Raw genomic sequence first — 15,652 nt, 5'->3', positions numbered from 1 at the left:
GTTATCTTAAAGTGTTAAAGTGTTGATCGAATGTCTTGGGGTAAAAATTGGCGTGAGGTGGGGGGGGGAGGTGCAAACCCATTTCATTTGTCACTTAAAAAGGACAGTATAGCTTGATTTTCGTTCGAATGAGCTCTCTCCCGATATTCTAAGACTATTGGTTAAATACGATCGCCCGTGGAAAAAAACGCATCCGTCATCTTTCTTCTACAGTAAAATATAAATTCACTGATATGCTGAATCTGACGGCGTGATTTTTCGGTAAGGTCGCTTGACTTTTTGGGGATGCTTCCCCACTTCTTCAAATATCAGGCAAATTTTCTTATGGCTAAATTTTTTATGGCTAAAATTAAACTTAATAAACTTTATATATTTGGAGTCAGTATTAAAATCCAATTGTTTTGATATATCCAATGTTATCGAAACTCCCTTTTTAGAGTTTCGGTTACTATTGGGCCGAGTTGCTCATTACTCACAGTTCATTACCATGAGCTGTTTGATTGAGGGATTTTTTTTTAGAGTTTCCGTCCTCTCTTCATGCGAATTAAATGTGGGAGGAGGAGTTTATTTTTGTCTTTTGCATAGTGGGAGAAAATTAATTTGCAACAGCCTTTGTTTTAAATTGATTGACAATAAGGAAATGTAACAATTTTGTTATCCGGGTAGATGCCATTGGTGACATTTTTAGTTTCAGCTTTTGACTAAATAAACTTCGTAATTGCTAACGTTTGTTGTCTGGCTTCCAGAAAAATCATTATTTGCATAATTTGGGAGACCAATTGAACTACCAGTTTTAGGTAATACTATTGATGAATAGCTCACCAAAAACCCCATTGGTCAATGATAGAATTAAAATATGTGCCAATAAACGTGGAATGCTTAGCCTTATCTGCTGAAGAATTTTTACCTGAAAATTCAAATTCATCCACAGAAAAACTATGTTTATTCTTTGCATTTCATTTTTTTTAAATATCTCGCGGCCCAATCTTTAATGTAAGTGAACTGTAAGTGAAAAATGTAAGTGAACTTTTTGCGAGTTGCTCTTTGCCTGGAACGAAAGGAGATTTCAGTTGCATATTAACGGTCGAAACAACTCCAGAGCCGATAATACTAAAATAGTCGGCAAAAGCATTTAAAATATTTTCTGTTCTTTAATTCTTTCCCTTTTTTCGAGGTTATCTGTGGTAGTACTTGTGCAACTTATGAGGACGTATTTTTATATTTATCATTTCTCATGTCTTTCTCATATCAGATGTATATTCCAAATATATATCATTATGTTTCCTCTTGTGTTCCTGAGTCACTTATTCTTATAATTTAATTTAGCTTATTCCTGTAAACTCTGTATTCTTCAAACGACTCAGGTAACTGCAGTTTTAATTATTTCCTTAAAAAAATTTTTTTATGATTTTCAAAATACCTTTTATTCTGCATTGATTTTCTTCGCAATTTTTCCGTGAGAAACTCTTGTCGCAGTAGCTATATCTCGCAGTCTAACCATTCTATCAATAAAACCCAAAAATCACTCACGTCATCTGGGATATGAAAAGAAATACAAAAGTGGTTAACAACTAAAAGGCGAAGGACTTAATAATGAGTTAGTTCGTGTTGCTGTTTTAAATTATTCATTGTTGGAACACAAATTTAATTTTTTACTATTTTTTTATAAAAATAAATTTCGGAATCTTGGATATGAAAATTAATACAAAACTTGTTACCAAGTAAATGGCGAAGGACTTAATAATGAGTTCGTTCATGTCGCTTTTTTAAATTATTCATTGTTGGACCTCGATGTTATTTATTACCATTTTTAGATCCAGAAGAACACTCACCTGGAAATCATCTGACATACCCAACAAAATTGCTGACTTCTACAACATCAAATAAATCAGGGAAAAAATATGCTATACAATAACGTAGCTGGATTAGCAGTAACTCTAGTTGGCAGAGAAGTCCATGGTAAAAGACCAAAGCATAACACTATACTTACAAGCCCCTTATTATACCCAAAATGGGGATTTGTATCTCACATGGGAAAATCTCGCCTGATAGAGGAAGTTACAACCGTCGAGGCTTATGTAAACTTTACCATAGTTTTTGTTCTCCTACAATTCTTTTTCTTTCCGGTTTGTAGCCTCTATTGCGAAAAAAAGACCGTCTTCAGCTAAGCAGAAGCTATTTAAATATTGTAAATTCCAGCTATAATATATTTAAGGATGGTACATAAATCACAAGATTATTTCTCATTTTGAACTTATCGACCCTATAGTGCTGCTTGACAACATCGCTAAGGATCTGAGGACCAATATTCCAAAGAAGATATGTGCCAGTGATTCTCTCACTTATTTTTTTCCATATCAGTGATTCAGTGGATATTGTTACGTTATTTATGTTGTGTTTTCCTTTTTATTTCCTTGTGAATTATATATATATATATATATATATATATATATATATATATATATATATATATATATATATATATATATATATATATATATATATATATACTATTTGGAATGTGTTTGGAGACGACGGGCACCCCCTCCCCGCCTATCCTGAAGAGAGAAGCTTGAATGTTAAGCGAGCGACATGGGCTAATATATATATATATATATATATATATATATATATATATATATATATATATATATATATATATATATATATATATATATATATATATATAATATATTTACTCCGCATTTATTTATTATATTTTGGGTTACAAATAAACTTACTTACCTACTTACTTACTTACTAGATAAAAGTTAAAATCACCAGGTTAAGTTAAAAGTTAGAATCTCGGTAAAATCCCAATTGTGAATAAGCTTGTACAAGGACCAGTCGTTTCAGTCAAAGCGCGCACTGAGATTGATTCGCCAATTTATTATTTAGCGGGATCGATTCATTCAGTGGGTGAAGCATTATTAGTCTTTTTGGACGCCTTGCCAGAACCAGTCATTCCAGTTAGAATGTACGCCGAAGCAATGGAAGCTAGTGCTACGTATCTAGACGTCAAAAAAGTAGTTGCCAGACTACCGGGCTTGCATCGAAGGGTGTTTCATCACCTTGTAGCCTTTTTAAGGGAGTTGCTAGTTCATTCCTTGAAGAATAAGCTGGAAGCCCGATCTCTTGGTGAGTGTCATACCCCTATAGTTGGTTAATGATATAATAGAATAAATAGTGAAATATACAAAAATAGAATCCCCTTTTGTATTTGAAAAATGAAACGGAGCGAAAAGTAAAATATGTCCCTTGTGAATTCTGCCAGAAATGAAAGCAAATTAGTATATTCCTCTGACTGCCTTGAGAAACTTGAAAAAGGTGTGTTTGATTAAATTGGAAGACATAAATTACATGGAAACCTCCATATTGTATTTTTTTGTAGGTTAGGTATTTTCGACGTATGTTTTATTCATTACTTTCAAGTTTCGTAAATTTTTAGTAGGTTTTCGAAAATAGCTGTTTTGACAGGTCTTTTTCATTTTTTTTTTTTTTTACTATCTTTACCTTCAAGACCTGGCAAAAACGATTAGTAGCAAAGTACATCTTTCTGAATATTTCTGCAAGTGAGAATAAGGGTTGAAAATACAGAACCATACACAATATTTGAAAAAAGACTAAATCAATCGATTGATCATTAAACTAATGATAACTGTCCCCTCCTCAATACCTCGCTCTTTACGCTAAAGTTTTTTATTGTTTTAAAAATAAAGTCGTGTGACAGATACAAACTTTAGCGTAAAGAGCGAGGTATTGAGGAGGGGGACATATACAAACTTTAGCGTAAAGAGCGAGGTATTGAGGAGGGGACAGCCCCTTTCACATACGGAGTAATTTATGTTCGTTTTAAGTTTTAATGTCGCTCCTTACTTTCAGTTAAAAAAAAACTTGTTTTTTTATTTAATTTATGAACGTTTTTTAATTAATGCAGCTTTGATTTTGGCTCACCATACATGAATAATTAAAAAGAAATTTGCATATTAATTTTACTTTTTTGGCCAAATGGCTTTCTCGAAATTTTGTTCTGACGTAACTTACGAATTAACTTACGTAACGAACTTCTATATTCGTATATTTTATTACGTATATTTGGGAGTTTGCCCCCTAGTCGATACCTTGCTCTTTACGCTAAAGTTTGAGTTTTGTTCGAATCACAAACCCCATAATCACAAAGGCCGGTTAATTAGAATAGATAGCTCTTTTCGAAACTACTAAAAAAACTTTAGCGGAAAGGGGAGGTATTGACTTGGGGGCGAACCCCCTCATATACGTAATAATTTCTGTTTGTTTTAAGTTTTAATGTTGCTCCTTACTTTCAGTTGAAAAAACTAGTTTTTTTATTTAATTTCTGATCGTTTTTTTTTAATTGCTGGGAAATCCGGCGCCCCTTCATAGAAATGTCCCTTCCCGAAAGGAAACATCCTCCATAGATGGATCCTCCCCTGTAACCCCCTCCTCTGACACCCCCCCCCATCAGAAAAAAATCCCTCCTGAAACGTCTTTATACTTCTCATTAACCAATACTGTATGTAAACAATGGGCAAAGCTCATAACTTCCAGCCCTTCCCTCGGGTGGGGGATTAAGTCATCCTCAAAGACATATTTATTAGATTTTCGGCTATGCTGAACAAAATGGCTATCTCAAAATTTTGTTTGGGTTACTTTGGGAAAAAATGAGCGTGGGACGGGGCCAAGTTGCCCTCCAATTTTTTTGGTCACTTTAAAAGGGCACTAGAACTTTTAATTTCCGTTCAAATGAGCCCTCTTACGATATTCGAGGACTAGGGATCGATACGATCACCACTGGGGAAATAAAAACAAAAAATAACAAACACGCATCCGTGATCTTTCTTCTGACAAAAAAAATCCACATTTTTGCAGATAGGAGCTTGAAACTTCCGCAGATAGATTTGAAAGATAAATTTGGCAGATAGATTTGAAATCAGCATAAAAATCTGATTCTATTGTTGTATCTATGGGCATCAAAATTCCGATTTTTAGAGTTTCGGTTACTATTGAGCCGGGTCGCTCCTTACTTACAGTTCGTTACCACGAACTGTTTGATATTGAAAGGGCCCTGATTTTAATCTTGCTGTACACTTTTTTCTTATTATATTGAAGCTTTTTTAAAATCTTTTAAATCCAAATGGAGACATCTATTCAAGGCAGTTAACTCCTAAGATTGTTTTTTTTTCTAAGTAACAAGGAGTAGGTTTAATTTTCTAGAGGGGCTTGTTTGTAATCCTATTAGGCATTTTTTTCTAATTATTGTGAAGTTATTTTAAAATCTCTGAAATCTAAAGGACAAGTATATTGGAGTCACTTTTCTCCCCTGAAATGTCATATTTGTTTTTAAATAACAGGGAGGAGCAAGGCCGAACCCGGGGTAAGGGTGTTACCGAGTTTGACCTCTCTACCCCAATATTTTTGTCGGACTCGTAAAACAAAAAAAGCAAAAACGATGTGTACAAACAAATTATTGGTGTGTTTAGTAAAGGGTTTTTGTCCCCCTCCACAAACAAAAACCCTGGATGTGAACTTGGGGGGGAGGGGAGGTTTAGTTCTTTTTAGAGGGGCCCTACCAATCTTGCTGGCCACTTTTTTTTAATTATGTTGGAGTTATTTCAAAATCTCTCAAATCAAGAAGACTCGTGCATTGGTGATTTCTCCTTCCTTGGTGGGATGTAATATTATGATGGTTTCATAATTTTCAAACGATTCTATTCAATTAATTTTAATTACCTGTTTTGATGAATTAGCCTATTTTAGAAACAGTGGTCGTTTTCATCCAACTATTTTATGTGGAAATGAAACTTTCTAAAAAATAAAGTCCATGGACAATTTAAACCAGTTTGAATATAAAATTCTGGAAAACAGATTTGGTGAGTCGATAGAGCATGTTTAGACTAAGGTGGAGACCCCTTCAGTGTAAACATTAGTTTGACAGAATGTCTAAAGCTCCACAACCATAATACCTCTATGCTGCAATTTCTGAAAATGTTCTTTTGTACATAATGCTTTTTGATTTTAAGACTGACAAAGAACTTGACTTTCCATTCTCCTAATCTATTTTCCTTATTGATAGATTGTCAGATTGTTTATAATTTGCAATTCATCATATATTACAAATAAGTTGGGGTAATGACAATTTCAAGCTTATATCACAGAGAAACAGAGGGACTAGTTTAAAAAATCTTGTGAATCAAAAACATATCGTTATTTTTATTAGCCTAAAATATCACAGAGCCTAGACAGATACAATTAAGCTTTTTATTTTTGTGGTTTTAACTTTCGTCCATAAAGTTTTAAAAAATGGACCAATTTGTCTTTCCAGAAACTAGGACTAACATGATTCATTCACATAATACGTCACAGTTGTAAGCCAATGAAATCGAAGCCTACCTTTTACCGTGCGGAATTATAGGAAAGTAATATCTGCTTTTCTCTTTACTTGCATTTTATCATACTTGCATTTCATGTCAGCCCCCACTGAAACCTCAAAATCTTTCCATTTTTCTGTTAATTTTTGACATTTTGATAAAATTCATTTATTTTTCTATCGGGTTAATGTACAATAATGTAATAATGTACATTTTTTTTTGTCTCCCTGTTCCTCCTGGCCATTGAACCTTATAGGGGAGACTATGTTGAACTTTGTTTTTGTTGTAAATTTATTGTTGATTAAACGAATTCTGAACTTTGATGAATATAATAATCATGTTAATATAACAAAATGATAATGCAGTAATTATGATAAAATATATAAATAATGTTATCTTTACTAAGTACTAGTTATTTGTAATTCGTATTTTATGGTCATTAATTTTTTTTATGTGTTATGTGATTGTAATAGGCGCATGTGCGTTTTAAATACTAGTAATTAAGGATCAAATTGATGTGTGGTTGACTACATAAAAACAATTTTACAGAGAAAAACCATAAAAATATCATTTTAATTAACCATTTTTATTTGGTTAATTTTAAGAGATTGGAGCATCGTTTATACTGGTCATGTATAGCTTTCTGTATCAAATATTTTTATTATCGTTATTATTTTATTTTTTCAAAATATCTTTTACGGAACTTTTGCTCTAGTAACGGCAGTTCAATCTGGCCCTTCTATCGGAAAATGCTGCTTAGCACCTTTTGAAATGCCGCAGCTGATTTGTAACCCGAAAAATAGACGCATTTTAAATAAAATAGTAGAAGCACTATTTTTATTCCTTCTCCTATAAGGTATGGAAACTTTAGGGGGTAAGTTTTTGCTTAAACTAAAACCTTCTAGTCGCGTTAAAAACTACTGGCTCTTGATTTAGCACCAAAGCCTAATCGAATAATCATAGATTCAGTTTAGCTGCAGTTCACTTGATATTTGTGGCAGTACTCAAGCATTTCAGCTCTCCCTGGCGTCCAGTAGCATAGTCATTGTGGTAAGCCAAGAATTTCGGCCGTTCGTAAGTGGCTCGATCACTTCGAGCCAGGACGTGGGTCTAGGTCTTCCTTGATGCAGGCGAGCCACGTTTTCTTCTGTCCTCTATGGTGCTTTTTCCATACCGGAAGAGGCGTACATCTGAGGGCTTTATTGACAAAGGTGTGCTGTGGGCGGCGAAGTGCATGGCCAAATCATAACGTTGATTGTGACTTTTGCGGAGTTCATCACTGCTAACGCGGTCACTTAGTTTGATGCAAAGGATTCTCCTTAAACATGAATTGTCGAATGCGTTGAAGGCTTGAATGTCCGAAGTTTTCAAAACCCATGTTTCACAGCCATATAGTAGGATAGAACGAGCAAGGGCGTGACATATCCTGACTCTTGTCATCAAAAGGACTCTTCTGGTTCCATAGGGAGTGGTTTAGCTGGGTGGAGACTCTAGTTACTGAAGCAGTTGTCGACTGAATTTCTTATGTTCATCCTCCTACTTTTTTTATTGGGTCTACCAGAAAGCCTAGGTACTTGAATTCAGGTATCTCGTCAATGGGCGACTGTTCTACTAAGATTGGGGGGTCTTGAGATGATATACCAAACACTATGCCTTTTCTCTTCGAGGAGCTTATCTTCAGGCCCACCAGAGAGGATTACTCAGCTACTTTCGATAGCATGGATAGCGCTTCTGAACGAGATTCAGCTAATAAGCTAATATCGTTGGCGTAGTCCAGATCGGTGACGCAATATTGGGGCTTACTTCAGCGCCTGAGAAGGTCATCATTGCTTTGGTCATAATTCAGTCAGTTACGAGATTGAATAAGACGGGAGACAATATACATCCCTGTCGGCCACCAAAATCAATTTGGAAGATCGAGGAGAGCTCCCCACCGATCTAAATTTGGGCTCGCGTGCGCTGGTAGTATGCTTGAATAAGTCTGACTATCTTGTCTGGTACTCCATCTTCCGTCGTGCCCTTCCAGATTCCATCCCTTAGAACAAAGTCAATAGCTGTTATAAAATCTATAAATAGAGAAACTATCGGTTTCTGTTGTTTTGCTGTGTGTTCAAGCGTTTGTCTTAAGACGAATATCTGGTTGATTGTTTCCATGTCTGGGCCGAATCCTGCTTGATTGGGCCTTGTCTTGAGGTTTTGCTGGACAAGAAAGCGTTGATGTTATACTAGGGCGAATATTTTAGCATCTATGCAGATGAAGGAGATAATTGCTGTATTTTGTCTTTAGCTCTTTTTTGATGACCGGAAGGATGATATTCTCCCCAATCTTGTGGAACCATCTTTTTTCCCATATAGGACAGGCTAGTATATGAAGCCTGCTGACAAGTGCTGTTCGTCCATACTTGTAAAGTTCACCCGGGATAGTATCCGTACCAAGGGCTTTATTACTTTTCAAGCGATTGATCGCTTGTCGAACTTCATTTAACTTGAAGCGAGTCACGTTCACGTCTTGTAGATACTGCTGGGTGAGTTTGGTTCCTGCAGGTCATCAGGGTTGCGGTTTGGGTTGTGGCTACACTGATTATGATCCGTTGCTGTGGAGAGTTGGTGCTCGCTAAGTAGTTTGTCGAAGTGTTCCTTCCAGTGATGGATTATTTCGGATTTGTTTGAGAGTCACCCTCTGCCGTTTTCATCTTTGACGGAGGTACTAGTAAGTTTAAGTGATTTACTTCTAATTGATTTTAGGAGAAGATACATCTTCCTGGTGCCGGATCTGGAGGCTGCGGCTTCCATTTCTTTGGCAATTTTCTCCCAGTACTGGTTCCTATGATCCTTAGCCGATTGGTGACATTCTTTTCTCATGCGCTTAAACAACTCCGATTTTCTCTCTTAAATCTGTTGCTTGCGCTCAGCCATCTGGACTGTGCGTGTTGACATCCATTTTTTGGATAGTCTTTTGCGGTATCCTACCGTAGCTTCTGCAGCCTTGTGAATTGCATTGCGTATGGTCAGCCACTCTTCATCCAAGCTCTGGGTTTGCTTGTCGGTCGTTTGCACTCAAAGAGCTGCTAAGCGATTAGAAATATCTAAGCTGAATGCCTGTTGTATATTAGGATCATCGAAGCGATTGGTGTCAAATCTTCGTGGAAATTTCTTCTTGGGGTTTGCTGGTAGTGCAACTTTAGATCTTACGTGACGAGGAGGTATTTCGACCCATGTTTTGACCCAGTATCTGCTCCAATGTACGATCAACTGTTCGTGGCCATTGATTTCCAACAGCGGGACATACAATTTAAACAATCGGGATTTTCGCTCCAACGAGCAATTGTTTACCCAGCTACTATTTAATTACCTATTATCCTTTGAATTACCTCATTGTCTTGTTAATCACTATACCCAATGACTCACTATGTACAAAAATGGAAAAAAAGTTGAAAAAAGGCTTTTTAGAACAACTATTTTTAATTTCAAAGAAAGTAGTTGAGTAATGTAAAAGAAGTTTTTGAAAACCAACTCAAATATAAACTTTGAAATTTCTGAAAATTTTAATCGCTAAGGTCAAGTAGTTTTTCTCAAATTTATAATAAAAAAAAATCTGGAAAATGGCTACTTACCCTATGTTGTCTTGTTCGGAAAGTGATTCTACCCTACTATGTAATTATCTACTAAAATTTTGTATTAACTTTCGCACACTTATTTCGCTCTAATTGTCTTTTTCTTTTCAGCCACAATATTTGGTAGTGTTTTACTTCGAGATGGACTTCATCATCACAAAACCACGACGGCAGCTTACTATCAATCAGTAGAGAAGAAGAAAGCGGCTTTCCTGCTCCACTTTCTTACTGCCCCACATTGGGACTGGACTGAGTAGTCAGGCAAATTAACTTCGCTATTTAAATTTTAAATTTAAGAATAGTTCTTACCACAGACAAATTGTATGTAATACAGACGTCCAACAGGAAAATTTTATGGTACCAATCAATCTGGTGCTTGTGCTCGTCTATCCTCAGTTTCTCACGAGGAGCAATCCTGAGGAGCCTGGACGCCATGAAGAACATCCTGAGGAGCCTGGATACCCGATTTTTTTTTTAACAGTGTAAGATAGGGCACATATACATCTGTATCATATACTCTTTGTCCGTGACCTTTACCCTTGGTTTGCGCTGTTAGATGTTTTCGCTCTCTTTTTCTTGTGTTATGGAGCAAAATGGCTCTTGCCTAAAAATAGCCAAAATGTAGCTGTTTGGATTTCACCTGCCAGTTGCATGCGTTAAAATACAATAGGCAAAACAATACATTGGATTAGGTATTAAGGGAAATGAAGTCTAATAATCACTCTATTAGATAGGTCATATTTGCACGGGTGCAAGCGTTGAGTGACTTGAGGGCGAGAATTAACCTCAAAACACTGTTGAAGGAGTGGGCTATATCTTTCCTAAAAAGCTTGATAGAATTTAACCAAATCTGTAAAATATTCCTTTTGAGTTTACTCAGACTTGGTTAAATTAAATATGACAAGCCCCAGCACTCTTCTTAAAAACAAAACTTTGCGCCTATTTGTTTATGAATTTCACCGTTAAGACGGTAGGATACTATATCATAAATCAAACCCATTTGTCTGAACTTCAGCATCTTATCATCTTCAGCATCTGATCATCATCAGTTAAAATATTTCAACACAGCCGATGGACCCTCGATACGCATGTGAAATCACATAAGCATCCGTTTTGTGCAAACAAATCTGGTGTGCAATCTATCTGTGTGGCAGTAAGAAACTTAGTTATTGTTGCATGCAGGTCCAACTTTTTAGAGGAGGGGGACAAGGGATACTTTTTAGGCCGTGATCTTTTTTTTCCGGCAACGGTTTTTGGATCAATCGCATGGGAGTTCTCCTGTATTTAGGTAGCCCTTAGGTCTCATCTTGTAATTGTCGTCCGAAGTAGGTCATCTTTCGGAACGATTTTGAGCTATTACCATAATCTGGTATACGTTTTCACGAAATTTTTATTATTGGGACCAGATTCAGTTTGATTTTACGTATCGGTACACGAAAATCATACGGTAATACAAGTTGGTAATTGACATTGTTTGATAATGCGTATCGACTGGATATCGATACTCAGTAATTCAAATTGAGTACTGCCTGAATTTAGAATTTATCATCTATGCTCGGCACGATACCATGCATATCGATACTCAGCGGTACCGTATCGGTAGATGAAAGATATCGACACTATACAGAAATATTACTCTTTATCTTGCATTTTCTGAAAATACGGTTGCTTTATTTACCAAGACCATTTTGCGAAGGAGTTGAACTTGATTCCGGAATGCGGTCACATCTGAGATGCAACCTACGACGTCAAAAAGATTCAAAACGATTAAATGTCTTTTCTAGAGATTCCACTCTCTTTAGGGCATTTTAAAGTATATATGACTCAACTACATTATTTAGTTTAAATCTCCTTAAATCCGGGTTGCAGCGTTCCATTTTCAGGGAATACGAAGTAAAAATAATACGTGTTGTTTTTTACCAGGCGATTGATTTATTATCATTGAAATACTTGTTTAATTTTTCTTAGAAACAAACTATATGAAAATATAAATTAATAATGGGTATAACTTTTAATAAAGATAGTGAAAACAAAATGTATACTAATAAAAGCCCAAGTGTTTATAAAAACCTTTAAAGGGTTTTTAAAGGGTTTTTCTGTTTTTAGCATAATCGAGGAAGTCTAGGCTAGCCTGTTTACTACAATAGAATTAATAGTTATGTATTTTTGGGCAAGTTTTTTTTTTCTTCTTTTCTGTCAATATTGAGTTCGAATTTGTGGGTGAGAAGTTTTCAGTCATCTTACTATTTAGGATAGTTGCTTTGATCAACTAACTTAACTATTTGATCTATACTTGCTTTCAAGACACATTCAAAGAGAAACAGAGTGGTTACTTCATATATTTTTTGTATTAAGGTGTGCTGTAGTTATATTGGTTCATTTTTGTGATGTATCCTTGAAAGCCTATCGTGTTATCTCTTATCTTTGGAGAGGAAAATAGCCACACCTTTTTTTAACCCGGTTGGCTAATGCCGACTGACCAATCTAGGCATACAAGGAAACGCAGTATATGGATGGACAAATAGCTCCGCCTTTTTAAAACCTGATTGGTTCTTTTGTGAGAAATGTTAAACGACTGTAAAGTAAAAAAAAGTGATTTAGTCAATTCACATTCTCTTATCTTTGAAGAGAAAATTAGGAACGCCTTTTTAAAACAGGGTTAACTAATGCCGAGTAACTAGACATATAAGAAAAACGCAATACTTGAAGAGACAAATAGCTCCGCTCTTTTAACACCCGATTGATGCTTTTGTGAAAAACACTAAGCGAGTAAAACGTACGAAAAGTTTTTGAGTCACAATATTTTGCACAAGTGAACTCTCTGTTTCTCTTCGGTGTATCCCTTCATGCCTAAGTCAAATATTGCCATTACTCAAATAAAATAGGAATAGTGCTGCAGTGAATTTAAGTTATTCCAGTATCTTCTTTTGTTCTTGGCTGTTATTGTTTTTGATTTGAGGTAAAAGAAGCGGGGATATATTTTGAATTCAATGGCTGTTTTTTTTATAATATTTTGATGTTTACATTTTCCATTTAAATTGCTTATTGTTTTCATAAAATAGTGAAGCTATATTTGTGGTTGGTTTAAATTGTTCCAATATCTATTTTAATTTTGATTCTTTGCGGTTTGAACTTGAAAAAAGAAGAGATGGAAACGATTATTTGCTTTTGTGGAGTTTCAGAGAACCATGCCATTGTAAAGAACATACAGATGATGAAAAGGCATTATGAGATGCGAAACACAAAGAAATAAGTTGATCCCGACCTGCCATCTAACTTTAACTACTATTATACATCTTTGCCTTGCAATGGATTTAATTTACAGATGGTCAGAGAGTAGATTCTTCTGGTTTTACAGTTTGATCCAGTGATCTCTCTCTCTCTCTCACTTTTTCTCTCCATTCCATAATCGAAGCTAGTAGTAAATTAGCCAATCATTTACTACTGTATTATACCTGAATAGTTAATGATGATAAATATTCCAAGCTTCAACTTCTAGAAACTACCGTTGGACAGAGAATTCTCGTGTTTGGCTTTCAGTGAGACTCACTTCACTGTATAGCTGCGTTGGAGACACATGTGGAAAATGTAGGTTCCTATTAACAATAAATAAGGTTTTATTCTGGATTCTATTACAGAGAAAGGGGCAAGTCTGTCAAGACTCAAAAGTACCCGCGAATTATGGGATGAAAATATGGAATTTTATGGGTGAAAAAATTTTGTACGGGAGGCTAAAAGGAGGAATATGGAAAGGCTAAAAACATGCATTAATTAAAATGTGAAACAAAACAAAAGTTGATAATTATCCTAAATAAAGAGAAAACCATTAGCAAGAAATCAGTGTCGTAGTCAGGGTTCCACATTTTTTCCTCCTCCGTAATGTAGGCCATGATTTATTTAATATCTTTTTTTGTCGACAAATTTGATCTTGAAAATGTTAATATTATAAAATGGTTTTGTAATTATGCGATGTTCGTATTGTTTAAGGTTTCGTTAACGCAGTATTAAGGTGCTGGATTTTGTCCTGTAGTGTGTCTCACATCCAAACTTTGACAAAGTTGAGGTTAGTTTAAAGATGGATTCCGATAACTGTCGACCTCAACATTGAGTCCTTTTAGACTCATTATTCGCCACGTAGATTGATAGTTACCAGATCCTGCCATTAAATTGAGTTGAGCATTGTTGAATGCTAAAATCTCTGATCTTTGGACTGTTTCCCAACTCTAATAACTTAAGTATGTAAACATTTAATATGACAGATAACATTTAATAGGTTAACCATTTAATATGTAAGGTCAACTTAAAGTAGAATTTGTTTTCCATTGATCTTGTCCTAATTTTTTGTACTTGTCATTTTTGAAAAACGTTAATTTTGACCGGTATTTTAAAGAATTGCTTCAGAATGGGGTGACTGGAATGCTGCCAAATTTACTTTTAATAAAGTAAATCAGGGTATTTCCTTTGTGTGTCTATAAAAAAAAATATTGGTTATTGTTAATTAATAATTATTTGGACTATATTTTCCATTTAGCTCCAAGTTGAATATTAAGTGACAAGTATGCTTGAGTTTCAAATGCTTTACCATTTGTAGGATGTCTGTTCAAAACATAAGGTGTCTCTACACGGAGTACCATATATGATTACCATGTTATCCCGTCGATACCATGTAGGGATCCATCCGGAAGGGGCATTTGGTGTCATAACGGGAAGCATTTCTATGTAAATTCTAATGCGGGATTTCTAATCCTTAAAGATGATTCTGATTTCCTCGTTAAGTTTTCTTAGAGTGATTTTATAGCGCAGGATGCTACGTATGGATGCTAATTATGTTGAATTCTATTTTCTAATATTACCTAAAATTCATCTTGGCCTGACTTTCTAACATGGGATATCTACTAAATAAGATACCATTTATGCGGAAATTTTAATTTCCAATATCATCTAGAATTTTTTGGAATGACTCGACGAAGATTATTTTTTAGTTAGTTGTTCTGCTGTCGAGCTATTGGATTTTCAATGAAAAGTGTCATTTTATCTGTACCCTTTGAAGTATTTTTAATTTTTTCTTTACTATTACTTGTTAACTATTGTTTGTTATGGATTAAAATATGTTTGTTTTTGTGATACTGTTTATTAATTTTATTTTCGCCTTGTTTTAGAATATTTTCAGAAGCTTTAGGATATATACCACAATTCTGCACTACTAGTACTACTACTAACAACTCACTGCAGCACCAAGCAGCCTGAGGTCAACACAGCTCTGCACAATCCTCCTCCATCCCAATCTATTCAACGCCTCCCTCTTTAAACCCTTCCAAGAAGTATCCATTTCCCTTAAGAATTTGCTTATGACTTCGTCCTGCCACAGCCCCGGACGACCTGCTTTTTGTTTGGCCCTAAACAGTTGGCCGAAAAGGACAGTCTTTGGCAATCTGTCATCCTTCTTCCGCAGAACATGCCCTAGCCATCTCAACCTTTATGTCATTTTAGCCCGAGAAAGTGGGATTGAACCCCATTTTTCGTACAGCTTACTGTTTGAGATACGGTCAGTCTGTCTGGTACTGAAAATGGTCCGTAGGCAATTTCTTTAGAAAACATCTAGTAAATCTTCTTCCGTTTTAGGGAGCGCCCATGCTTTAGGATCTCACTTTA

General features: G+C 35.4%; 1 protein-coding gene across 1 annotated transcript in view; it reads left to right on the top strand.

The window, feature by feature from the left end:
* Ocrl (Oculocerebrorenal syndrome of Lowe) overlaps positions 1-15,117 on the top strand; it is a 126,798-nt gene extending 111,681 nt beyond the window's left edge. The window contains 2 exon segments of the mRNA XM_089095911.1: positions 2,899-3,138; positions 10,112-15,117. Of these exon segments, the coding sequence (XP_088952037.1) occupies positions 2,899-3,138; positions 10,112-10,257 (386 nt within the window). The 3' untranslated portion in view covers positions 10,258-15,117.
* Positions 15,118-15,652: the final 535 nt, after the last annotated feature.

Source organism: Artemia sp. Qi Xiang Cuo, chromosome 1 (genome assembly GCF_049724085.1).
Source record: "Artemia sp. Qi Xiang Cuo chromosome 1, ASM4972408v1, whole genome shotgun sequence".
In the NCBI taxonomy this organism is placed as follows: domain Eukaryota; kingdom Metazoa; phylum Arthropoda; class Branchiopoda; order Anostraca; family Artemiidae; genus Artemia; species Artemia sp. Qi Xiang Cuo.
Note: the sequence above shows the minus strand (reverse complement) of the source record. Positions and strands in the feature narration are given on the sequence as shown.